At 45.5% G+C, this 27,621-nt stretch overlaps 1 protein-coding gene across 5 annotated transcripts in view; it reads right to left on the reverse strand.

Annotated features, from left to right (window-relative positions):
* The window catches only part of MYRIP (myosin VIIA and Rab interacting protein), a 223,616-nt gene that overhangs the window by 123,827 nt on the left and 72,168 nt on the right, over positions 1-27,621 (reverse strand). For all 5 annotated transcript variants that reach the window (XM_066350731.1, XM_066350730.1, XM_066350733.1 and 2 more), the window contains one exon: positions 11,815-12,036. In XM_066350731.1, coding sequence (XP_066206828.1) covers positions 11,815-12,036 — 222 coding nt within the window. The remainder of the gene's footprint in view (positions 1-11,814; positions 12,037-27,621) is intronic.

Here is a 27,621-nt window from a genome sequence, read left to right on the forward strand (position 1 = left end):
ATCTCTGGAGAGGTAGAGTCCACGAAAATATCCTAATACCTTTGTCCCAGTCAACAGGGCTGCAGATGGAGCAGGGGGACAAGAATCAAGAAGATGGAGACAGGGGCTGGCACAGGGAGGCCTCTCCTAACTCCTAGCTAAGGCTGCGCCACTTCCTTGGCGGGGAGGGAACAGACATTAGCATTAGAACCCAAATGCACACTGTTCTGTATTTGTTAAATGACGTTTATGCGAATGTCTGTTACCATATATATGGTTTAGTCCAGGGCATGGCTTCAGCCATTCGCATTAATTCTCCTGTTTCTGTATTATCCACTTCAAGAGACCCTCCAGCTAATGTTAAAAATGGAATCTATTCTGGGGCCTCCAGCCGATTCTTGCTGCCTAGATACTGGTCCAAGACCGGCCTGAACACAGGAGCGGTTCCTCTTAGGAAAAGGCATTTACAAAGGTCGTTTAGCTCTGGACGTGATTCCTCAACAAAGACCGCTGAAAACAGTGAAGTGCTATGGGGAGGAGAAGCATTATCCGAACGGGATTATCTTTCGTAAGGCTTCTTCATGTCCTTGATATAGTGCAGCTGATAATGGGAGGCAGACCAGACAGGTGGGTATGTTCCAGCTCCAGAAAGTCCTCGGACATCGGAAGCCCAGGTGCTTTTTACATCTTTGGCTTTATTTTTTTCTCAAGCAATGACAAGCTGTTTGACTGCTGGGTCCATTTTTTAAAGAACATTTTTCTATTGATGTTCTCTCTCTATGTGAACGTAGCATCAATTAGGGGTAAATGAGAACCAATCCCTATGACAGCAGTTTGTTTTCTATTTAATAGCCTTCTTTATTTCAGTGTGTGCCCAAAAGATAAAACTTCTTTCTTTATATTTTTCCCTGAAGCCTTAAAGCTATTTGTGGCATATCCAGGCCAGAAGCTTCTTATATTTTCAGGAGTTATTGTGCTCTTAATGTCACCAAGACATATCAAGCCCTGATGTAGTTGATGGGTATGTCCTAGGTTAATTATATGCTAAACAGGTGATGCTGGGAAATACCTAATGGCCTTAAGATTGGGTACAAAAATTTGAATACTGGTCTAAAATGGTAGAAAATTTTGGCATTTTTCTTTTACTGTGATGCAGAGCAGAGTTGATGCTGATGACATCTGCTAGACTGGTCCCTGCGATGCTAAAGGATCCTTTATTGTTTTTTAAGCTCACTCATTATTTCAAGGCTAGAAAGGGGACCCTCTCAGTGGGGTTTCCTGCTCCACAGGTCGGCCGTCAATTAACAGGAAAGGTGCTAGTAGCCTGCATGATGTCTTGTCGGCTATTAAAATCCCCGGATGTTCCCTACTGTGCGTCATGCAGACGTTCACGGTTGCCATCGCGTCCTAGTTACCATCTTACGTAAATGTCCCAATATTTTCAGGATGGAAATGAGCTGAAACCTAGGTGATGGGCCATGACTGGTCTAAGCTGGGGTTGGCAGACTTGTTTGCAAATGGCCAGATAGTAAATATTTTTGAGTCTGTGGGCTGTACAGTCTGTTGCAATTATTCAAATCTGCTGTTGTAGTTGAATGCAGCCATAGACAATATGTGAACGCATGGACATCGCTGTGTTCCAATAAGATTTTTTTTTTTTAATTTTTTTAAATTCATTTTAGAGAGGAGAGAGAAAGGGAGAGAGAGAGACAGAGAGGGAGAGAGGAGAGACAGAGAGAGAAGGTGGGGAGGAGCTGGAAGCATCAACTTCCATATGTCAAGATCTTTTTTATAACCCAGGTGACAGGCCAGATTTGGATACATGGGCTATAGTTTGCTGACTCCTTTAACAGTTAAGAAAAATTAATATTTTTTCAGTTTTCTTGAACAGATCTTTTTTTCCTATTCTTCTTCCCTTACAGAATTTTATTTTAATGTCATGTATTTTTATGGTTAGTTTTTTATTTATCACCATGTTGTCATTCTTTGTCACAGAAATAAGTGTAATAAATTGAATTTAATTATTTTTAGAGCCATGAAGTTCAAAAGTGTCAAAATATTTATCTTGGCTTGAGTTATCAATTTTGACTAAGACACAATCGATCAAAAATAGAAATACATTAAAATGCTGATAAACAGTAAGAAAATATACATATTTATTGGAAATATATCTTGCAGGGAGATAGCTTTTTATTGATTTCTTTTCTGCATAGAGGAATATTATTTATTACTTGAATGAGATAGTGTCCAGCACTTGGTTTTATCCCTTTAAAAAAAAAAAAATGTAGCCCTGGCCGGTTGGCTCAGATGTGGAGCATCGGCCTGGCGTGCGGGGGACCCAGGTTCGATTCCCAGCCAGGGCACATAGGAGAGGCGCCCATTTGCTTCTCCATCCCCCCCCCTCCTTCTCTCTGTCTCTCTCTTCCCCTCCCGCAGCCAAGGCTCCATTGGAGCAAAGATGGCCTGGGCGCTGGGGATGGCTCCTTGGCCTCTGCCCCAGGCGCTAGAGTGGCTCTGGTCGCCGCGGAGCGATGCCCTGGAGGGGCAGAGCATCGCCCCCTGGTGGGCAGAGCGTCGCCCCTGGTGGGCGTACTGGGTGGATCCCGGTCGGGCGCATGCGGGAGTCTGTCTGACTGTCTTCCCCATTTCCAGCTTCAGAAAAATACAAAAAAAAATTGTAAGCCCTTGGTGAACACAATAATACAATATACAGATAACATATTATAGAATTGTACACCTGAAACCTAAATAATATTATTAGTCAATGTCACCCAATAAATTCTACATATTTAAAAACTAAGCCCTGAGGAAATGTTCCTATAGATGGGAATACTAAGCAGTTTTAATAGCAATTGTCTTTCAACTTGGAATTCCATCGGAGTCACATGCCAAAAATCACACAGCAATCTATGATCCCACATTATTTTTAGTGGCCATTCAGGTCCTCCTTCAATTTGGCTGGAAGCAAATAAGCAGAAATCACCTGAGCCACAAAAGGAGTCACTTCCCAGCGGGGCAAATCCCATGATGCCTTTGCACAGCTCCTGACCTTTCCGCAGACAGCGCCCCCGCCCTCCTCAGCCCCTCTGTTCCTGCAGGGCTCCTCTTCACCCTGTAGCGCACGTTTAATTAAGGCTGGAGCTGGAGCCCTTTCTGTCTGCTAGGCACCGGGGAGTTGAGAAAATTGGAAACTCATGAGCACTTTTTTCTTGCAGGGTACACTTAATTATTAGGTAGGCCTGCCAGTTTCTTTTTTTTTTTCTTTTTTTTTTTTTTTTTGTATTTTTCTGAAGCTGGAAACAGGGAGAGACAGTCAGACAGACTCCCACATGCGCCCGACCGGGATCCACCCGGCACGCCCACCAGGGGCGACGCTCTGCCCACCAGGGGGCGATGCTCTGCCCCTACTGGGCATCGCCATGTTGCGACCAGAGCCACTCTAGTACCTGGGGCAGAGGCCACAGAGCCATCCCCAGCGCCCGGGCCATCTTTGCTCCAATGGAGCCTTGGCTGCGGGAGGGGAAGAGAGAGACAGAGAGGAAGCCGCGGCAGAGGGGTGGAGAAGCAAATGGGCACTTCTCCTATGTGCCCTGGCCGGGAATCGAACCAGGGTCCTCCACACGCTAGGCCGACGCTCTACCGCTGAGCCAACCGGCCAGGGCCAGGCCTGCCAGTTTCAAAGCACCACATTTAAATGTGGAAGATTAGAAAATGTGGAAGGGATCACGATAGCCCCTCCTTATTCCCCATATCAGGAGGGTCAGCTAGCTGCTTCTCCATTATTTTGGCCTAAACGTCCAATCTCCCGGCTCTGATTGCATAATGTCGCCTGTATCGGTGATGGCTCCTTAGGTGCTATTTGAAGCAGTAGCAATGAACTCCAGATAACTTCTGTGAAAAGGGAATGGTAGTGGAGAAAACTGGTGGCTTAAAGACTTGCGACAAAACCGGAATACTCTAGACTTGAGGATATAGGACCAGGGATCTTGGTAACAGGAACTTCACTCATGGTCAGCATTTTGTCACCTATCTCAGGATGACTCAGTTCTAACTGTCCTCCATGGATATGTCACGCCACCCAAGATTCAAATTTGTTGAAAGGATTAGGTTGGCATTGTTTGGGTCAGGGGCCCACTTACTGACTGGGGTGGTCCAACCTCCAATTTTTTTTTAATCTCCTAAATTTTCTTTTCTCTCGGCATTGCCCAACTCAGCTCCTTCTTTACGACTGCAACCTGGATTTCCCCAAGTGCCAGCAGCCTATGGGAAAATACACATGTAAGGTCATCTTAATAACTCTTCCGATGTTACTGGTCTGTGCCTCTGCCTGGACAGAGCAGGACATCAGTCTCCACCCCCAGTGTGTCTCCCAGGTCTTTCCTGGAGTCCCAGAGAAGCCTCATGGGAAGTCACTCATGGTGCTTCCCCTTTCCAGCCCTTGCTAAGGTCCAGTTGTAGAGAAATCATTGGGTTGCGGGCTTCTGTTGCTAGGTCCTGCTCTCCTGTGCAAATTCCAAATCGCTGCCCAGCTTCCCTCAGCGCTACCAGGGCCAATAATCCCCCCGGTGCTGGAACTTGTCCTCGCAGGACAAGGCCTCTCTCCCAGATCTGCATTAGTTCCTGTCTCTTAGGATGCAGAGTAACACTGCTGGCCCCATGGTCCGTGGTGAAAACAGCTTCTTTAGTTTCTACCTGTAGTCCCCCCTCTCTCCAGGGCCAGGTGAGAGAGCACAGACCACGGGGTCTCCCATTTCAGTGCTCTCCTTCTCCCCACCTCCATTTCCAGTTGTCCTGCATTTCATGAAGTCTCCTGTATCAGTCCAGGTTCCCCAGAGAAACAGAACCAATAGATTCTATCTATCTATCTATCTATCTATCTATCTATCTATCTATCTATCTATCTGATAAGAGATATTTATTTTAAGAAATCGGCTCACAGAAGTATAGAGGCTGGCAAGTCAAAAGTCCTCAGGGTGGAGGCCCAGAGCTGATACTGCAGCTTGAGTCCAATGGCAGTTAGACGGCAGAATGCCCTCTTCCTTGGGGAAATCAGTCTTTTTTCTCCTAAAGCCTTCAACTGGTTGGATGGGGTGAGGCTCACTCACATTATGGAGGGTAATCTGGTTTACTCAAAGTTTACTAATTTAAATGTCAATTTTATCTTGAAAAAAATACCTGCCCAGCAATAGCTAGACTAAGTGTTTGACCCAGTATCTTGGTAGCAAGGCCTAGCCAAGCTGACCCATAAATTAACCATCACAGCCCCATCACATGAATAAAAAACCTATGGTTGTCAGCCTAAAAACGTGTCCTAAACGCTCAGACATTGTGAACACTACTGATCTAATCAAGAGCCTATTAAACTTTGTATGCCAAAGTGAAGCTTTCTTTTCTTTCTTTTTTTTTTAACCTAGTAAAAAGCAATGTCAAAAGGCCTATGGTTTACTAAAATATCTCAAAGATCTAATTCGTGCTCCTAATGCACAGTATCAAACCTGTGCTTTCCCTAAAAATTCAGAATTATAGGGATTCAGTCTTTCAGTGGATACAGCACCCATTCATCCCTGTGGTCCAGGCAGGGTAAGTGTTAGAGCCGAAAGACCTTGGGTTAGATGGACTGTGGGGAGCCCAGAGTGCCCCTGGGAGCGAGTGCCAATGTGTGACATGGTGGCGTGAACCACGAGGCCACCGTACCTTGTCCTCCTTCCCAAACATTCTCTCCTGTGTCTGAGCCTGTCCTCACTGTTACGGCTGCACAGGGAATGCAAGTGTGCCGTTAACGGTCTGTCTGTGGAAACATCATGCTTCCAAGAGGAAACAAAAGCTCCTCCACCCCTTTGACACCGTTTAGAAACAGGCTGTGCGCTCCTCTACAGGCCTAAACATAGGTCAAGGTTGCTGGCTGAGTGAGGACTACGGTCAGTCGGGCAGCTGAAGGCCAGGGGCCCAGAGGCCCAGGCTGCATTCCTGCAGAAACTGATTGTACGAAGCCCCCTGAACTTGGGACTGACAAGGTGACTTTGGCTAACCACATAATCAGAGTCAGACTTCCAGACTTTCCCGGCTCAGAAATGGAGATTAGCCTCTGTAAGGGCTAATCTCTTGCCCCTTACAGAGTCCTTATAAGGATTAGATGAAACAATTTATCTGAAAAGGCGAATTCAATTCCATCTCCATAGCAGACGCTCTCGGTATATTCATTTGTTATTTAATCTATTGACAGTAAAGAATTAGTGAACAGAAAATAGATGTTTAGCTTTCACTGGGGGAAATTTCAATTTTAAGGAATTCCCATCTGCCTCATGATTCAGGTCACTCTGACAACAGTTAGATTGAGTATTGCAGTCACAGTCTCCATGGAGATCTTTATAGACAGGCTGATATCTATAACGGAAATTGCCTATTAATTGTCTCTTCAAAATACAAGTCCCCTTCAATGGTTCCACTTTCCTTAGGAAACTGGGTGGTTTTAACTCTACTGTAAAGTAGGGGAGCTGTTGGGGGGACTGTAACATTGGGTGATGGGGGAGGGGATTTTGGAATGAGGAGGAAAGGAGCAAGTCCTAGATGTCTATAGTTTTGTTTTACTTATACCTGGTTATAAAAGCACATGTGCAAATTGTGAAAACTCGAAGACAGAATGGAAAATAGAGAGGCAAGAAAAAAGTTATCCATTAGCCTATCATCCAAAGAACAATAACTGTAAACAGCCTTGATTGTTAATTTTCTTTCAGTCATTTTTACATATTTTTCTTGACTACATGGTGATTATATTACATTGTGTGTCTGCACTGCAGTTTTAAATCTAATATTTTAATATTAGGATTCACCCATGTTAACCCATACGCATTATTTTAAAGGTCTCATCATATTCTGTCACGTTGAATGTGCCCTACTTGACCTCCAGTGTTCTGTTGTGGGGCACTTAGATTATTTCTGTTTTTTTATGTTACAAATAATTCAGTACACCTGATTTCTGTGCAGTATTTAAAACAACAATCCATTTCCTCTTTAGGGGTAGGTTTTTAAAACTGAAATGACCGGTGAAAGGGTTTGGACATGCTACAGGCTCTTGATACATGTTGGTAAAAGGTTACGCCCATTTGGACGTCACCAGCAATGAATGAGGATGCCTTTTTCAATTTACCCTGTTTACCCTGTCGACAGAGTAGAATGATGAAAAAAATCACTAATGAGGGAAAAACTAGCTATTTGAAGCATAAACTCTATTCTCTTGCTTTCCAGTGAGGTTTAATATGTCCCTATATACTTGTTAACCTGTAAATGTCCTTAATTCCTAGTGATAATTGTTTAACGTGATATCTTTTTAAGGATATTGCACACCCACTGGGTATCTCTGAAATATACTGTGGAATTTATGCCAAAAGGGCTGTATGCTAATTTATTAATCACGTGGACTGTGTGAACACCAAGAGATAAGTGATCAGATATCAAAGAGTTCAGCTCTGAGTGGAAAGCAATGAAGCTTCAAGTTGTCTCAGAAAAACTCGAGCAAATGCCACAGGCATAATGAGGAGATATGTCTTGATTTCAGTTCCAAGCATAATATTTTTCTCTCACTCCCTGAAGACAATCTCCCAAATTGGTCTGTGTTAAAGGTAATAGCACAAAAATAACAAATATCAGAGAGAACAATTTTTATTGTAAAGCAAAGAACTAGGCAGCCAATTTGTTCCCAAGGAAAGTAGAAACATTGTTCTTGAATCAATTCGACCCCAAAGGATAATGGTTGATATGTATGGGCTGGCCTCACTCTGAAAGTCTTGTTTCCTGCAGAAGACCTTAAAATGTTATGACTATAAGTCCTTATTTATCATCTTTGAAGAAATATAAATTTATGTATAATTTTTTGAAAAATGGCAAAGGGAATGATTCAGTAGTATCCCCTTGGCTATACAGCTTCCAAAATAAGTAATCTATCATTCATTCCATAATAAATTCATCTGCTTGTTAATCCCTCCCAAAGTTAAAATTTTGAACTAACACTGACAGCCGAAACCCATTTGCAGGCAAAACATATGGAGCAAAAGAACTGACGAGGAACTAACCATCTGATCATAATTACAGCAACGACCGTGAAAAGGGAATTTTCATTTAAAATTAAAAAATGCTTTACTGCAATAAATAACCCAACGGAACACTGAGATGTAGTCTCTTTTCCATTGAGATGAAAAGGAAGAGAGCTGCAGTCAGAGATAACGCCATTTCCACAGTGACTGGGTCCTCTCTGGGTCCTCCCTGATGAGCCCGACATTTCTAATGCAAGCCTCTCCTTTAGAACTACACCAGCGACAGGCCCCCGTGCCTGGTCCCACTGTTGACTTCTGACGCAGTTTGTTAATATTTCTGTGTGAATGTCTACCCTCAGCTCCTAGCTCTTTAATTTTTTGTGTGTGTTGACAAACATTTTTATTACTATAATTATTCATGGCTCCGTAGTAGCTCCAAAAACATGCATCTGGTAGCCACTGGACATACAGCTAGAAATGAAACCAATGCAGCAAGTGGGATTCATTTTCACGGGAAAGGAAAAGCACATCGTGGGCAGTGGGGAGTGACATTTGGGTCGTGGCCTCACAAAAGCGGTCACATCTGCAACTTCACAGAGCTAGCCAGTATTTTATTGAGATTTCGCACACACACACATACACACACACACAATAGGTTCTTCGTGGAATCTGACAGATACAATGTTTTTAAATCCAATTGCTTGAATATGAACATGCTGAGAACCTCCAGATGACTAAAACCTAAAGTAAATCACTTTGAAACCAAGAGGTGAACTTCAGATGGCCCAAGGGGCAGAGAAGCTGATGGACAAAGTGGACGGCAGTACTGGGTGCCCCAAATGCCACCTTCCTCCCAGCATGACAGCGGCCTTTGCCACATAAAATCTGTATTTAGAGGCTAAACCAGGGGTCCCCAAACTTTTTACACAGGGGACCAGTTCACTGTCCCTCAGACCATTGGAGGGCTGGACTATAAAAAAAACTATGAACAAATCCCTATGCACACTGCACATATCTTATTTTAAAGTAAAAAAACAAAACGGGAACAAATATAATATTTAAAATAAAGAACAAGTAAATTTAAATCAACAAACTGACCAGTATTTCAATGGGAACTATGGGCCTGCTTTTGGCTAATGAGATGGTCAATGTCCGGTTCCATATTTGTCACTGCTAGCCGTAACAAGTGATATGACGCAATGAAAGAGGTGCCCCTTCCGGAAGTGCGGCCGAACTGCGGCAGGGGCCGGATAAATGGCCTCAGGGGGCTACATGCGGCCCCGCAGGCCGTAGTTTGGGGACCCCTGGTAAACAATCTGTTGTAAACTATTTTTTTTTCTGTTTCAAGAAACTGCGCTGGTTTTTAAAGTCATTATTTACCTGAAATTTTCCATACCTGATTCAAATCAAAATATGCCTTAAATGCCTCCCATGATGATTTTGGCTATGTCTCCTGTGTACGACTGAGGGAGGTCACACAGCTTGTTACTATATACATGAAATAGACTCATGTGAGGCAGCCTGCAAAATGTAAAAGACTGCCAGGCCACAGCCACACACCCGAGGCACTCTGACCTCCACATACTTCTCTACCAACCTGAAAAAAAAACACTTCAAGGAGCAGAAACCTGCCACATGTACCACGAGTTTCTTTCCTGGACGGGTCCCGAGGATGAACCTGAATAATCCGGAAACACCAGAAAGGAGCCCAAGCTCTCCATCCCTCTGGAGTTCGTTCAATAATTAACCCCACGACTCCAGAGACGCCACCACAAGAAAGCATTCAAGGTTGAAACAGCAAAATCCCCAACTTCTCCTCGGCAACCTCTCCCTGCCGACTCTGATAAAGCCACTCTGGGGGTGTTCTAGCGCAGGCACACTGAGTGGGGAAGATTCCTCAGTAACCCTTTCTGTTCTTTTTTTTTTTTTTTTGTATTTTTCTGAAAGTGGAAACGGGGAGGCAGTCAGACAGACTCCCACATGCGCCCGACCGGGATCCACCCGGCACGCCCACCAGGGGGCGATGCTCTGCCCATCTGGGGTGTCGCTCTGTTGCAACCAGAGCCATTCTAGCGCCTGAGGCAGAGGCCACGGAGCCATCCTCAGTGCCCGGGCCAACTTTGCTCCAATGGAGCCTTGGCTGCGGGAGGGGAAGAGAGAGACAGAGAGGAAGGAGAGGGGATGGGTGGAGAAGCAGATGGGCGCTTCTCCTGTGTACCCTGGCCGGGAATCAAACCCAGGACTCCTGCATGCCAGGTCAACGCTCTACCACTGAACAACCGGCCAGGGCAACCCTTCCTGTTCTTCAGACAGTTGGAACAAATGTGCATTCCTTGTTTGGACGTCTTTCCGGGTATCCTCCTGGGAGAGGTCCATTATTGTCTGCTGTCCCGCTTCTCAGACTGGGGAGCAGCCCGGGAAGATTTACACGGAAATGATGCAACTTTGAGTTACCTATGCCTCCTGCCTCCTCATTAAGTGGCCAGAAATGTGAAATAGAAATGTTAAATGTAGCCTTAGGGGCCACTTGCAGCCCGTTTACAACTTATTTTTCAGTATCTGGCTACTTCTTGAGACTCCTTATAAATAAAATAGCACGGGATTGGGATCAGAAGACTGGGTTCTGAGGCAACGTCCTTTCAGTTCTAAGAGATGCGATCCTGAGGCTGTGGACCGCTCACTTAACTTAACGGCTGCTTGTTGAAAGCAATGTGTTACTTAATTGCAACTGAAATAAACCTATATGCACAACTCAAGGTGGAGTTGCAACAATATATGCTTTATAAATTTGGAGATTCTTCTGATCCATGGAGAAGGGGAACAGAGAAAGAGAGAAACAAGATGTGTAGGAACTAATATTTCCCTCTGTGTGGGGGTGAATACGTTGAAGGACAGTCAAGAACAGCATATTTTAGTAACTGCTATTTCAATGATTTTTTAAGCGCTATTTTCAATGATTTCACAACCCCTTGCCAATCAAACCCAAATTCTTCACATAAACTGACCAACTCTACACACCATTTCAAGAGTCGTCTGTCCCAGGCCTTCCAGACACCTTGGGAGATCTGTCCTTTTTGCTCAGGCCACACCATGTCCAAGAATGCCGTGTGACTCCTCCTATCTGAGTTCCACCCGGGGCCCTCTCTTCTTCCATAAAACTTCTTTAGGACAGCCCAACACTCTCTGGACCCTCTTTCCTTTAAAATTCCTGACACCTCATCTGTTCCTTGTATTTTTCTGCTACCGAACTCTGCCCAGGTCTCTTATTCAGCCCACACAGGTTTGTGTGCCTTTAACATGCCAGGTTATGTATGGCAATACAAACGGAGTTGAGTAAGAGGGACAGTCCCTGTCCTTGAGGCATCCACCATGGGCTGAACAGCACAGCGGTGCCACGGAAGGTGTTTGAGCCAAGTGCTATGCAGGACTCACCCAGCCAGCTGGGGGCAACATCATGACCTTGCTGCATTCTGTCCCCACTCCCTCCCATCCCCCCACCCCACCCCCCTACCGCCAAGCCATCGGCCTCATTCACCATCATGGCTCCTGCACCCAGCATACTTCCTAAGACTCCCACACAGACTTGTGGAATGAATGAATGAATGAAAAGATGAGAGCAGATGAGAAACGTGGTTCCCTCCGGTCCTCTCTGTGATGCTCACGTGGCATCCATAACAGCGCCTCACCCGGGTCATCTCTTTAGCGCACTCAGTGCTCTGTGCTGATCCACCGCCGCTGGTCCTACCTGGTTGGAGGAAGGTGGGTGGCACCGGCCGAGACGCCGGGAGGCCCCTCGGCCACTCACCTGGCTTGCTGGCAGACGCAGCAGATCCAGATCTTCTCCTGCTTCTGGTAGGAGCAGCAGCTCTTGCAGACGTTGAACGCACAGTCGCCGCAGCGGCGCTTGGTGTTGACGAGGAAGGTGAACGGCGAGCAGCAGCGCATGCAGCAGTGTTCCACGAACTTCCGGTGCTTCGAGAGGATGCTGCACTTGCTGCCCTCCTCGTCCAGCTTCTGCTTCATCTCGCTGGGCCCGGGGAGGAGGAGGAAAGAGTAGACCAGGTCAGGGGGCTCTCTCTCCAGACCACCCCCACCCCAGCCCTTCCCATTCCAAGCTGCTGTAGGCTTTTCCTGTACGACAAACAGTAAAAACCCCCAGAGATCGACTGCTTGACAAAATATCCGGAGAGGAACCCCAGTCGCGGGTTAATTTTGTGTGCTTCCGGATGTCACATTTTCCACAAAAAAAAGTGTGAAAACCTTATTACTTATATTTCAGACACTAGACATATATCATTATAAATCTAAGCACATCCTTGAAAAAAGAAAACCTCTAACTTAATTAACACCTTTTTAACAGAGCAGGAGATTGTGTTACTATGTTATTGTGTTAAAACATTAATCCTCCCAACAGTCGTGCTGGGAATAGGATCGGTGCGGTGCCGGCCCTATTTAACATCCCTGGAAACCGAAGCACCCAGGGGTTGTAGAAGCTTTCAAATCAATGTGAGTCAATAAAGAGTCTCTGAGGGGTGGCGATTCAGAGTTGGATAAAAGACAACCCCTCATTCTTCTGGCCTGCTGACCAGAGGAAAATTCTCAAAATCTGTGACCTAAATGGTGAACAATGGCTGCGTAGATAGGAGTCCCCCTTGCCTGATACATTAGGCATGGGAGTCAATTAATCAGACACAGGTAAGCCAAAGGAAAATGTTAGAATCACCTGGATCTACTACACTGAGGTATTTATAAATTCTTCTCTTCTCTCTCTCTCCCCCTCTCTCCCCTGCTCTCATATTTTACAGTGGAATGATATTATATATACTGTTTGAATTCTGAAGCCTAGAAAATTATCTTTTTTAGTTTAGATTTTTGAGTGTGTTGGCATAAAGTGGTTCACAGATGGCCTTACAACTTGAAGACCTCTGCTACATTCATAACCACGCCCCCCTTTTCTTTCTAAATATTGCTTATTTGAGCCTGAGCTTTTTGCCCCGAACTTTGTGCAGGTGCCTCATTTTCAGCTGCTTCTCCCTCAGAGGGGCTGGCCACACCTCTTCCCGCCATGCTGAAATTCACACTGTGGCCACTGGCCAGCGGAGCTACGGCCCCCACTTTTCCCGTGTGACTGCGCCGATCATTCTGATTTTAAATTCCCTCTGCACTTCTGACCCCTGGGAATTTCCCTTTCTTACTTCCCCCCTGCCCCGACTGAAAAAGAAACACACTGAGATATAAGCCACATACCATATTTAAATTGTACAATTGAGCGGTTTCTAGTATATTCACAAAGTGGTGTTGAGCAGTACCACTGTCTTATTCCAGAACATTTTCATCAACCCGAAAAGAAAGCCCAGATGCCTGCGCCCCTCTGTCCCTGCCACCCGCCTATCTACTTCCGGTTCTGTGACGTTGTTCATCCTGGACGTGTAATATAAATGAGGTCAGGCCGTACGTGGTCTGTTGTGTCTGGCTTCCTCCTTTGCATGTGTTCAAGGTTCATCTCTACTGTATATAGCATGTATCGTGTTTTATTGCTTTTTACTGCCAAAGAGTATTCTATCTATGGATATACCATATTTCATTTGTCCATCAACTGATAGACATCTGGGTTGCTTCTACTTTGGGTTATTATAAATAATACTGCTATGGACATTCATGTATAAGTTTTTGTGTGGATAATTCTTTTCAATTCCAGGAGCGAAATCACTGGGTCATATGGTCAATGCTATGCTTAAATTTTTTTTAAAAACTGCCAGACTGTTTTCCAAATGGTGGCACCATTTCAAATTCCTCCAGCAGTAATAGAAGGGTCCTGCTTTCTTCACTTCCTTCCTGACACTTGTTATTGTCTACCTTTTCTACTACAGCCACCCTAGGGAGCATGAGGTGGTATCCAGTTGTGGTTTTCATTTGCATTCCCCGAATGCAAATCAAATGATGAATAATGCTGCATGTCTTTTCATATACTTACTGGCCACTTGTATATATCTTCTCTGAAAAAAAAAATCTATTTAAATCTTTTGCCCATTTTAAAAGTAGATTTCTCATCTTTTTATTGTTGTGTTGTATAGTTTGTGTCTCCTGGATACAAGTCCCTATTGGTTTAATGATTTGCAAATATTTTCTCTTTCTTATAGTAAACCTCATATTTGATTAGTATTTTTATGTGTTTTTAGTACAAAGAAGCATCGCACGAGCTCACCCCTCCCTCCTATTAGAATTGGAAATCTAGGTATGGTTTCTAACCTCATTTTTCACTTAACAGCAACATGTCATAAATATCTTCCCAGGACAACTCAAACAGCGTTTGCCCTAAGCTTATGCATCTGCCGATATCTGCGCAGGGCGTGCTGCGCGGCACAGCGGTCTCCGATACTGATGTGTTCCTTGAGCTGTGGGTAATAAAGGAAGGCTGATTCCTGTATTGAAATGGGAGACCACAGCAGGCCAGCTGTAATCCCATGAGGTAAAATATTTTATGTCTATACTTCGCTGAACAAAATGTTTACAGAGAAACGGGACAGGGTTTATGTCTTAAGGCATGAAGGAGTTGTTCTCCGGTCCCTCCGAAGATGAGACAAGTCAACAATGGCTCTTCCGTCTGTAAATAGAAGAACGGCCTCAGCAATTGACCAGCTTCCATTGATATTTCAGACACACTAAATTAAACGGAATAAAACATCCAGGAAGGAAAGTCTTTGGGGATCAAAACACTCTGTGAGCTCAATCCACAGAAGCACTTGAGCTTTATGAGTTTTGTTTCCTGAGACGCAGGACTGCAAACACCAATTTTGGCTCATCCCTGTAAAAATCACTCCTCCCCTAGGCTGCCTGGACTTAGTGAACAGACTCTCCATCCACCTAACTGCTAAAGCCAGACACGGGACATTTTCCTAGTCTTGTCTCTCCTTACATACCAGTCGATACAGGGTCTACACGTTATACCTTCTAAATATAAAACATTTGGCCTCCATTTACTTGTCTCAATCTTTGCTTCATCCCCACCCTCCACCCCACCCCAGTCTGACCTGACGTCACCTCTCCTGAGATCAGGGCAACAGCCTTTACTAAACTGAGGACACTTCTTTCTCTTCCCCAATCTCTTCTCTACCCTGTGGCAAGGAACACCTTCAGAGTATAAAAATCTCGTTGGGTCCCCCACCTCTTACCACACTTTCACAGATTCCAGTTTTTTTTCCTAAGATGTAACAGGAGCCACCATGGCCTGTTTGTCTCCAAACTCATGCCTCCTCTTACGATGCTCTAACCGCACACCCTCTTCAATTTCTTGCTGTCTTTGAAAATGCCATGTTCTTCCTTCTTTGAGCTTTTCTTCCATGATCTCTCTTCTGGAAAGCTCAGCCTAAGTCCATCCCACCCCCCTCCATTTCTCCATGAAAAGCTTTCCCTGATTCTCTCTCTTTTTTTTTTTTTTGTATTTTTCTGAAGCTGGAAACTGGGAGAGACAGTCAGACAGACTCCCGCATGCGCCCGACCGGGATCCACCCGGCACTCCCACCAGGGGCGACGCTCTGCCCACCAGGGGGCGATGCTCTGCCCCTCTGAGGCGTCGCTCTGCCGCGACTAGAGCCACTCTAGCGCCTGGGGCAGAGGCCAAGGAACTATCCCCAGCGCCTGGGCCATCTTTGCTCCAATGGAGCCTTGGCTGCGGGAGGGGAAGAGAGAGGCACAGAGGAAGGAGGGGTGGGGTGGAGAAGCAAATGGGCGCTTCTCCTATGTGCCCTGGCCAGGAATCAAACCCGGGTCCCCCGCACGCCAGGCCGACACTCTACCACTGAGCCAACCGGCCAAGGCCCTTTCCCTGATTCTTCAAGTAAATGAAACCCCCAGTGATTCTCTCTCATAACACCTTCCTTTCTCTTTGATGACTCTTCACAGTTTCTAATTACAAATGTGTGTATGTGCCTTACATTTGAGTCCATTTTATCTAATGTCTGTTTTACCACCGGAGACTCAGTAACAAAGGAGATTTGCAAAGTATTGCATATTATAGAGAATACTGTGTTGCAGAATATAGACAGGATACTGAAAGCTGAGCACAGCATGTCCAGGACAACAGGCATGCTAAAAGGTGGGCCCTTAACAGGAGGTGCAATGCTGCCAGTGTTCCCACTGGCAAAGATTTCATTTTGATGCCCATGAAGTCAAATCATATTGTTTCAAATCACCCATCCACGAAGTCAGTTTTCCATGTTTTAATACTTTCATCTGGATCATTTTGAAAACCATGATTTTTGCGGCTTATTAATTTTGTGCAGCTACTTTAATCTTGGAGCAATTAACAAAAGAGAGTTTAATGGCCAATAAAGCCGTAGAATGAACTTAATTACGGAAATCACACCTGATGGTAAAACTAAGCCGGAACGTTGGACGTGTGTTATTTCATGCATTTAACAAATACTGTACTGACTTTGTCATAGCACCGTGCCAGGTACCATGAGTCATAGACGTGGATTCATGACAGGAGCCTGCAGTGTGCAGGAGCAGAGGACCATAACCGCACATGACGTGTGGAGATTAGGAAGAAGCAAGACGTGAACGTCTGGAGTGGGCCGGACTCAATGGCCCGCAGTGGAACGCTGACCCCTAGCACAGCCCCACGTTCATCGTGCCCCAGCGTCATGGAGCAGCGGGGAAATCCTCCCTGGGCATCACAGATTCCTTCCTGGCAAAGCTTCTGTTTTGTGGCTCTAAGTTCTTCTACCAAACACCAATTCTCTAATATTTCTCTGGCTCCTTTTTCCAGTGTTACGTCACTCAAGGAAAGGTGACAAAAGAAAAAAACCCTTTAAAAGTTGTTTAGAAGAGAAGATATCACACTGTCTTTTTACAACAGGAAGTTTGGGAAGTCAGAGTTAGATATGCCTGCATTCACTGGATTTAGACGGGTGTGTGCGGACGCCTCGGGGTTTCGAGAGCAGGGCTCCAGGGGAGCGCTAAGCTCTCTAAAATGGTCTGGGACTTTTTACACAGTGAGAAGGAAGGATGATGGCAGACGGGCACAGCAGGAAGTCCATAAACTTCACAGTCAGACTTGGGCTGAAACAACTATGTAGCTCTTACCAGGTGCCGAGAAAACTTATTCATGTATAAAACTCTCAAAGCCTTCGTTTTAGGGTCAGAAAAAAGAAATCCATGAATTATACCATGCAGCTAGAGGTCAGGAAGTGAGCTTTTTCAGAACCAGAAGGAAGAATACAATGACCCCAATACTAAATAAATGCCAACCTGACCTGGTTGGAGAGGCGTCATCGTTCGCCTCTGGAGTTCTGAAAGACCCGAGAAGACAGCTTATAGAGCTCCTTCTATGTTCTACAGCAGGGGTCCCCAACCCCCTGGCCGCGGACCGGTACCGGTCCATGGGCCATTTGGTACTGGTCCGCAGAGAAAGAATAAATAACTTACCTTATTTCCCTTTTATTTATATTTAAGTCTGAACAATGTTTTATTTTTTAAAAATGACCAGATTCCCTCTGTTACATCCGTCTAAGACTCACTCTTTTTTTTTTAAGACTCACTCTTGATGCTTGTCTCGGTCACGTGATACATTTATCCATCCCACCCTAAAGGCCGGTCCGTGAAAATATTTTCTGACATTAAACTGGTCCATGGCCCAAAAAAGGTTGGGGACCACTGGTCTACAACAGCCGTTTCAACCTTTTTTATCTCATGGCACACATATACTAATTACTAAAATTCTGCAGCACACCAAAAAATATATATTTTTGCCGACCCAACAACAACAACAACAAAATAGGTATAATTTTGATTCAGTCCCACTGGACGGCTATTGTCGTATTGGCTATTGCCATTTTTCAGTTTGACAATCTAAGGGAAAAGAGGTCAGTGTTCCTGACTTAATTGTCAGGTATTGCATGTTTAAAAAATTCTTGCAGTATACTGGTTGAAAATCGCTGTTTTATAGTACACAGAGAGCTAGCCATAAAAGTATAAACTCTCCAGAAATTGTTGGGATGGTGAAAAAGTGCATTAAACAAAGCCAGTCCGTTTCCTTCTCTTGACCCCATCGCCCACAGCTGTCATTGTAGGCATGTCCTTTCCAGACTCTTCCATTCCCTATGGCCGAAGCAGACCAATCTCCCAACTCTGGTCTCCAGGGCTCAGGTTGTTCTGAACCAATGAAATTCTTGTCAAGAGACTCAACCCACGTACAAGCAGGTCTTCAGCACCCCGTGTCCGGCGCTTCACAGAGGAGGTCTCATTCACAAGTTTGTTTTCTTTTTCTGGCCCCACTCTCACCTGCACGTGCTCATTCTCTACAGATTCCCTGAAGGTGCCTCTCAGGCTGCCGCGCAGAGAGACATCACCCGTTCCCACACGGAGCCAGCCCAAAGTGCTGGCACCGGCAGATGGCTTATTTCATATCCTAATGGGTTGTCCCGGACCATTGTCTCCATCATTGTTTCTTCCTCACCGCCTCCGCCTTGCTCCTGTTTATCGTCCTCTCCCAGATTCTACCCTCTCTGCACATTCTGCAGCTTCAAAATGCCACCTGCCTGCTACAGTGACTCTAGATCACTTCAGATTCATGTGTGTGAACCAGTTATGTGGACTGATGGGAAAATTGAGTCTACATCTTCTCACAGATTAATTTCTAGACTTTAGCATTACAGTACTATTAAAATAAATTGTATGTCTATAGATCTAGCTATGGAGATAGATATCTATATAAACAGATAAACATATGGATATAGACGTTTCTTCTTTATAGGTGGCTACTGATTGGCTTTAATTTTTTTATTGATTTTAACTTATTGTGTTTACATAGATTCAAGTGTCCCACCAAACACATCCCCTCCCCCATGTTACCCTCAACATCCCCCTTGCCCCCTCCTGATTGGCTTTAATATACGGCTTTGATTGGTGTTCATCTCCCTCCATCATCCTGGCACCTCAAGCTGCTCACCTGGTCCCAGCTCTGCCTGTCACCACGCCCCTTATGTCTCTGCGGCCAAAAGCTGAGGCTTCTGTTGTGCTCACATGTAGGTTTTCACAGTGGTAAGGTACTGCTGGAATCCAGCTTCAAAATAACTTCTTCAAAATGCAGTTTAAAATGAGGGGGAGGACACAGCGTCACACCATAAGTCAGCTACCCATGTGTTCTCAGGCCCTACGTTCTCAACTAGTCTTTCAGTCAACATGGCTCAAGTGCCTTTTATGTGCTTGGCCCCACGCCGGAAGAAGAGGCACCGCTTGCACCCTTGAGGAGGGACGGATTGACCGACACGCGGTCACACACTGCAGTCTTCCTCCACAACCTGTTGTCTGAGTGCTGAGGACTGGCATTGCCTTCCACGGGGCTCCCGAAGCTCACGACCCCGTGTTCTCCCCGGGCCCTCTCTCCCTCTCACTCACAGGTGCAATCAGTCACCATGGCCGATTGGATCAGCCCCGAGATATTTCTTGAATCTGCTCGTTTCTCTCCAGTACCGCTGCCTCCATGCTGGTCCACGCCACCATCATGTCTTGTCGCCATCACCTCTTCTCTGGGCCTTCCAGCTGTCAGGACGGCGGAATGTTATTTCAGAAGGACTAGTCCAATAAGTCATTTCCAGGCTTAAAACCTCTGAGGTGTGTGGCCTTCTCACTTCTCTGATCCCAGCCGCTGGCCGGTGCCGGGCACACCCAGGTGCTCTGCGGTGTCTGCTGAGCGCACGGCTGGAGGAAGTCCGTTGTGGCTATGTGGTTATTCTCTAACTCCCGAAGAGAAACACTGAAAGGCCCCTCCCCCGGCCCTGTAAGGACAGTCACACATTCTGCACGGGTGCACCACTGGCCGCTGCACTGTCCAGTGGAGGAAACCTCCACGCCTGAGAAGAAAAATCTCTCCGTCCGGGATTGTACCGAGTTGTCTCTTGTTTCATGGAGCTGTCTCTGGAAGTTTCCACAGAAGCTGTCTGACGGCCTCATTGCACACGTCCCTCTCTTATTGTGAGTCGGTAGGCAACCACATTCAAAAATTTTGCCAAATGTATATCGTTACTATTTACTTAATAGTTTTCTTTTAAACATCTCACTTTAAAACATTTAATACCTTTTTGACTAATTCTAAGAATTTACATCCACGAACTATCAGGCTAAATATGTTTGATAAATTTTCTCCTACTACGTATTAAAACAAAAACATAGCCTGTGAATAGATCATAAAAAGTGTTTAGCCCTGTACCACCCACACTCGTCCGGCCCACCAGCAGCAGTCCGCACGCCACCCTCTGGGCAACACTACTACAGGGATTGATGAAAACTAACACCGGAATGCAGACGCTCCCCATGTCCTCCAGGTACTTGGGTCCCGGGAAGGAGGAAGGAGAAGGTAACAGGCCATGCTTCTAATCTAACAGCATTGTTAGAAAGAATGAACACGGTCTGTCCTTTCCATCTGTAAAAGCTCGCAGGAGAGCGGCCATCACAGCTGCGGGGCTACCCAGGGCTGACTGGGGCGATGACCGGCCACACGGCGGGGGACAGCACTTGACACCAGTCTCATCAGCTTTGATGGCTTATAGTCTGGCCTTTGTCTCACAAAATTAAGACTCCTTGAAAACAAGATATTAAAGAAACAGAAGAGAGAAACTTACAGATCATCAAGTTTAATCTCTCGAGGACCTTCCAGCTGCGACGCGGTGGAAAGATTCAGTGTGTATCTTCCCTGTGACATGGCCAGGGACCAGCTCCCTGCAGACTGAAGGGGCTTCGCGACAGTCTGATGGGCTTTCTGCCTGACACTCTGGCTTTGGGACTGAAGGCACGAGTCAGCCCTGCCGCGGGCAGGAGGGAGCCGTCCCCGGGGAAAGCAGATGCTGCCTCCAGCCCGGCCTCGGCACTCCTCCGAGCCGCGCTGCCCTGAGGAAATGTCAGCGGCAGTTTACTTGGGAACCCTCAGAACTGTCTTTCTGGGTGACCAGATTGCAGTAACCAGACAGTATACATTTACTTATGACATTTATAAGCTTATGTTTGTAAGTTCTTTTTGCATCTATATAAGTTTTATGTGTTTGGAACTCCGCTGTGTTTGAAAAGGAATGTTCACATGATAAGTAATAACGTTATTGACATTTAGACTTTATTGAAGGGTTTATAACTTAAAAGTAATAAAAGAAATGTTTGTACTTTAAGTTATACTTGAAGTTATCCTTTAAGTAATTAAGTTATGGCCATATAGCATGCAAACTAAGAACAGGTAGACACACACACATATTTAAAGTGATGTTACTATTTAATTGAAATCATGGTTAAGAAAGTAACAGGAAGGTTGACAGTCTTTGAAGATTAAGAGGCGTGAGCTCAGAGTAAAAAAAGAAAAAAGTCTTATAATCCGAAGGACACAAGCCCGCTGCGCCCACGATCTCAGGCTGCAGGCGCTGGGATTACTGCGTCTGCCCAGACTGTCAAGTCCTGCCCACGTGGAATGTCTCGTCATCTGCTCTCAGAGGGAAGACAGAGCAGATTCATGGTAGAAACACGGACAGTTGGCTTTCAGTTGCTTTTGTTTCCTCTCTGAATTAAGAAAATATTTAATTAAAAAACCCTGGTATATTATACTAAGTGAAATAAGTCAGAGAGAGAAAGACAAGTACCATATGATTTCACTTATATGTGGAATCTGAAGAACAAAGTAAACAAAACAGAAACAGACTTGTGGATACAGAGAACAGACTGATAGATATCAGATGGGGAGGGGGGAGGGGGGCTGGGTGGGAACGGTGAAGGGATGAAGAAGTGCAGTAGTCTTAGGGATGTAAAGTCCAGTGCAGGGAATACAGTCAATAATATTGTAGCAACTACGTATGGTGCTAGGTGGGAACTGGAAATGTTGGGGGAACAAGTAAAATATATGATTCTCTAACTACTATGCTCTACACCTGAAACTAATATAAAATAGTATTGAATGTCAACTGTAACTAAAAATAAAATTAAAAATAAATTTAAAACCCGGCCCTGGCCGGTTGGCTCAGTGGTAGAGCGTCGGCCTGGCATGCGGAAGTCCTGGGTTCGATTCCCGGCCAGGGCACACAGGAGAGGCACCCATCTGCTTCTCCACCCTTCCCCTTCTCCTTCCTCTCTGTCTCTTTCTTCCCCTCTCGCAGCCAAGGCTCCATTGGAGCAAAAGATGGCCCGGGCGCTGGGGATGGCTCCTTGGCCTCTGCCCCAGGCGCTAGAGTGGCTCTGGTCGAAACAGAGCGACATCCCGGATGGGCAGAGCATCGCCCTCTGGTGGGCGTGCCGGGTGGATCCCGGTCGGGCGCATGCAGGAGTCTGTCTGACTGCCTCCCCGTTTCCAGCTTCAGAAAAATACAAAAAAATAAATTAATTAAAAACCCTTATAATAATAAACACCAAAATGTTAATGGTGTTTATCTTTAGATAGAGAGCAGCCCCAATTCTCTTTAAACTGGAACTGCTCATCTTCAAGGAGGACAGAGACTAGACTAACATAACTGAAATCTTAATTTTTTTCTATAAAAAACCTAGTAGAAGAGAGAAAATTTGAGTAGTGGCTGGCCGACTTTTCTTTTAGGGCCAATTTACTTGTAGTTGAAATTTCAATTACCAGTTCATTGTTATTAATAAGCAATCATGCCTGGGAAGATGGGGGTTCCTCTTTTAATAAAACATGTGACTTTATTCTTAGTTCAGAATAAGTACATAAAATTAATCACAGAAAAAAAGAAAAATACTGGTAGCCGAGAATGAGGAAGGGGTAAGCAGAGAGCACCAGGTATGGATGCTTGACATCTTGGAGAGTGGAGACTGACAGGGAGACGGTCTAGGATTGGCAGGCACCTCGTGATTCTTGTGGTCCTAAAAAGTAGAAGGTTGTTACAGTAGAGGCAGTGAGCACGGTGGAACCTTCCCTCCATCCACACGCGGCTACTCGGGTACAACAAGAAGTGCAGAGGTTCGATTTGAGGTTGGACCAGGGGTGGGCGTGGCCAGGTGAGTGTGGTCAAAGGGGCGGAGGCACAAAGGACGGAAGGTGAACGCAAAGGAACAAGCATACGGATGGAGTCCAAGCTGAGTAAGAGTGACATCGGGACAAGACGACATCTTGACAATGAAAGAGGAAGTCACTGGAGCCAGTGGGACCACCAAAAGACAGGAAGTGGGGGTCAGAGGTCGGGATGCTTGAGGTCGAGAATTTGGAGTCTGGGCACTGTTGAGAATGATAAGGACCAGAGAAGGGCCATGGATGGGAAGATCAAGGGAAGGCAAAGACCCGGAGACCAGGACGCTGGATGGACCACTGCAGGGATGGATGCCGAAGGCACCAAAGAGAAATGGAGGCCTCACAGGGCATGGGCCAGACTGAGAGTGTTCCAGGCAATAAAGAGTTCCACGAATGAGGGGGACTGGCTGCAAGGCTGACAGATGGCCGGACAGTACATTCAGCTAGCAAGCACTTCACAGGACCTGAGGTTCTGGTCTTGAGTAGGCCCAGAGTGACAATGGGGTAGAAGATGTGGGGTGGTGTTGTCTTTGGGGAAGAGTCGTGTCTCAGAGCAAAACAGCAATGGCAGCTCTCAGAGAAAAGGCAGAGGACAGGGGGCCTCCGCTACGATAGTTGTGAGGCCCCGGGGGCAGAGCAGAAGGGTCTGGCGAGCTGAAGTGGTGGAGGTGAAGCTGGATAAGAGGCTGAACTGTGACGCATGGGGACAGAGTCCAGGGAGGGAGGGGGCTTGGCCTTGTGGGCATGAGGAGCGTAAGGAGGGTCAGAGGGTTGGTGGGATGGGTCCTGGAGGCCTCTGAAGGCACAGTGGACAGAGGTTCTAATTACAGCCTCTGTCTTGAGACTGGCCTCTTGGGATAATCCTGATGGCCACACCGGGCGGGAGGCAGACCTAAGGCAGCAGTAGCCTGCTCTTGCATTAGGGTATAGGAACCTCTCTGAGCCTTCACCGAGGGTTGCACTTCCTTGCTGGAGGAAGTGGCCCTTCCATGAGATAAAAATTCATTCTGGAAGAATAATTAATTCAATGCATACTTCTTGAGTTGCTATTGTGCACTATGCATTGACATATGGACGATGTTGGAGAGCAAAAGAGACAAAGATCCCCACTCTTGAGGTGCTTACATTTTTTACATAATGAAAAAATAAATTAGATCGTATAATAAGTGATAAGTACTATGGGAAGAAGGAAAAAGTAGAGCAGGGTGCTAGTAGTGGGAGCTTGCGATACTAAATAGGGTGATCAGAGTGAAAAGGTAACTTGAAGGCAGTGCAGGGAAAAGCATGGCAGGCAGAGGGAACAGCCAGTGCAAATGTCCTGGAGTGGGATGCTTGCCTTCTGTGCTGGAGAAACAATTAGAGGACAGGTGGCTAGGGGAAAGTGAGCAACAGAGAGAGAAGGAGGGAGGTAAAAAATTAGTAATAGATGTGATTAAATAAATGGGAACTATTTATAGAGAAAGAATTCATGTCCACATAAACAGCAGCATGTCACACAAAGCAGTCTGAGTTGAAAGCCAGGTCCAAGGCAGGATCAGAATTCAGTTTTCCTTATTTACCTTCACCTCTCTGAATTTCAAGTTTCTTCTCTGGAAATGAGAGTTTGTAGCAAAGATCTTTCTAAGCTTTCCTCTGGTTCTAAACCCAAGCCTCGTGGGAATAGGGACATATGTTCTATCTGGTTGTAGGCTTCTCTCTGGAGGCTGCTAGAAGCTTGTTGAAACTGAAGTTTAGACTAATCTTCATACAGTTTGCTATGTGGCTGCAAGAGTTGTATTTCATAGCCTATTATCCCCCAGTTAGCATTTTTTTCAGCATCCACTAGAGGGCAGCCCTGCACTTAGAACTGGGAAAAAAGATCACTTCCCAACCACACTATATATCATCTATTCAATAGATTCTATTGGGCCATGATGACTAGATCAGAATGAATAACAAGACACTGAAATCTTTCAGTGGGAATCAGCTTTTCAACATTTGTTTAGTCATGGGAAGTGGCCTAACACCAGCTGTTGAATGCCTGGTTTTAAGCCTCTCTTCACTTTGCAAATAAGAAAGCCTGCTGTGCTGGGAAAACAGAAGACAGGTAGCTAGAAAAAAGTGAGCAATAGAGAGAGCAGAGCCCAAAGAACAGGGCTTCTTGTGTATGTGATTTATTGTACAAGTGCTCTTGAAATAAGGGGAGAGAAAGAAGCAGACTAGGAAAGAGGAAGGTGGTGAGCGGAGATGTGGTCGCAGCTGGAGTCCGCTGCACTCTGACCCCGGGAGTCCACTGCAGTCTGACCCCGGGAGCTCCAGAGCCTGAGCTGTACTGCTGGGCTGGTCCCACACTCAGAAAAGAGGATAGCCTTTCGTACCCTTGTATTAGTACAAATACAAGCCTTTCATACCCTTGTATTAGTCAGTCCTGTCTATGGGAAGCCATTCCACCCCTGAACCAAAGAGGGGGAGAAACTCTCCTGAGCTGGGAATGGCTGTGAGCCACCAGCAGCCAAGACCCAGAGACAGTGGGGACAGGTGCCCTGGACCAGGAAAGGGGACCTGAGCAGGGCACTGCAGCACCACAACTGAGCGCCTTGCCCAAGGGTATTGCTGGTAGGTATCAGGGCAAGGGATTTAATCCAGGTTCTCGGGAAAGTTGAGAGAGAGACTCAACTTTGTAGTATGTAGTTATTACCAATGTTCTTAATTATAAATGTATAAATACATTTTATTGTAAATAATGTCAATAAACTAGGAAAAGGAAAGAGATATATATATAAAAAAATCAGGAACCAAATGTAACCAAAGTAAGGCGGTGGCCCCTTTGGGACATCTGCTCTAACTATGGCCAGTTCCAGGCCAGACCTCAACATGTGAACGCATCCCCAAAACATAGATGCAGTTCCTACCAGACACCGGGGAGTAATTTCAACTTTATGGAGAGTTTTGTGCAGAAATGGAGGTGTGAATTATGTGGCACATCATGCAGAAAAACTTCCGTTCAAAAACTCCCCTTCCGCCTGCCCTGTGGTGGCACAGTGGATAAAAGCTTCAATGTGGAATGCTGAGGTCACTGGTTCGAAACTCTGGGCTTGCCCAGTCAAGGCACATATGGCAGTTGATGCTTCCTGCTCCTCCCCACTTCCTTCTCTCTCTCTCATCTCTCTCATCTCTCTCTCTCTCTCTCTCTCATCTCTCTCTCTCTCCTTTCCAAAGTGAATTAAAAAACCCAATAAAATAAAATAGACAATGCTCAATAAACAATAGACATTATTAAAACAAAAAAAACAAACCAAAAAAACTGCCCTTCCGACATCTCTGCTGTGACCCGAAGAATCTTTTCTTTTCTCGGGTCTTTGTCCAAGCTGCCCCAGAACCACCTTCTGTTTTACAAGCACATCCTGGGACGGGGGCACAGGGGCTGGGGGTGGGGTTAGCTCATCTGCAGCACAAATACACTAACCAGAAGAGATACTTTCATGCTTTCACTGGGCATCCAAGTGTTCTCCAACCTTCCTGAAAATCATAGCCACAAGAAGGAAAAAGGGTATATTTTTAGGATTTTCAGCTTCACAAAGAAGGAAGTTTACCATTTCCTCACAACAGGTAACATTTCCTGGAACCTAATTCTAAGTTAAATTTCTCAGGTGGTGTTTATCTTGGGTAATCAAGTGACATAAAGGTTTGTGTTTTCAAATACTTTGTAGAGCGTGCTTCCCTATTCATGCCTAGCCTGAGAGCTCTCTTCCTGTTCCAGACCTTATCACAACGTGTAATTAATGGCTTTGCACAACTAGTCATTTGTTTGCTGGTGAATGATCTCCTCCACTGGAGCTCCGGGAGGGCGGGGCCTTGCATGGGTGACTCACTGTGCAGCCCAGCCCTCCCCCAGGGTCCAGTTGCAGGCTGTCGGCTATTTGTTGAATAAATAAGTAGAATAGGTCAAGCATCAGGGTGATGTGGTGTAGCAGGACGGGCTGTAGGACCTTTAATCAACAGGGTCAAAACAGTCTAGCACAATAATCAAAACCGAATAATTTGTGATGGAGAACACTTATGGTCAATAACTCCTCTTACTCAAGTTTTAGGGTTAAGAATGGTTACGCAGCAAAGAGGCATAAATATATACACATATACCTGATATCCTAAGGAGACAGTTTGACCAAGGAAACCAATGTCACCCTTCTTTTTTCTGTGGCAGTACCGTTTCTCACTCGCCTGACAGTGCCTGATTCGGTGGCCCCTAGCCCACACGGGCACCGGCCGGATTAAACAGCTGGAGCACACAAAGGCTGAAACGGAATCTAGGCCCACCTTTTCAAATATCAGAAACCTGAATTGCAGGTTTATATTTAGCAATGATATTTGGCCATGGATTAAGCCTTGTCAAAAGTAAAATTTCAAAGAGATTTCTGAGGAAATAAGTTTCCATGATTGCTTTAGGTTTGATAGATTTTATTTTTTAAGTTTTTATTTATTGATTGATTTTAGAGAGATAGAGGAAGAGAAGGAAAAAGAGAGAGAGAGAGAAACATTGAGTTGCTGTTCTGTTTATTCATGCATATTGGTTGTATCTTGTATGTGCCCTAACTGGGGATTGAACCCGTAACCCTGGAGTATTAAAACCACGCTTGAATC

Source organism: Saccopteryx leptura, chromosome 10 (genome assembly GCF_036850995.1).
Source record: "Saccopteryx leptura isolate mSacLep1 chromosome 10, mSacLep1_pri_phased_curated, whole genome shotgun sequence".
NCBI lineage: Eukaryota > Metazoa > Chordata > Mammalia > Chiroptera > Emballonuridae > Saccopteryx > Saccopteryx leptura.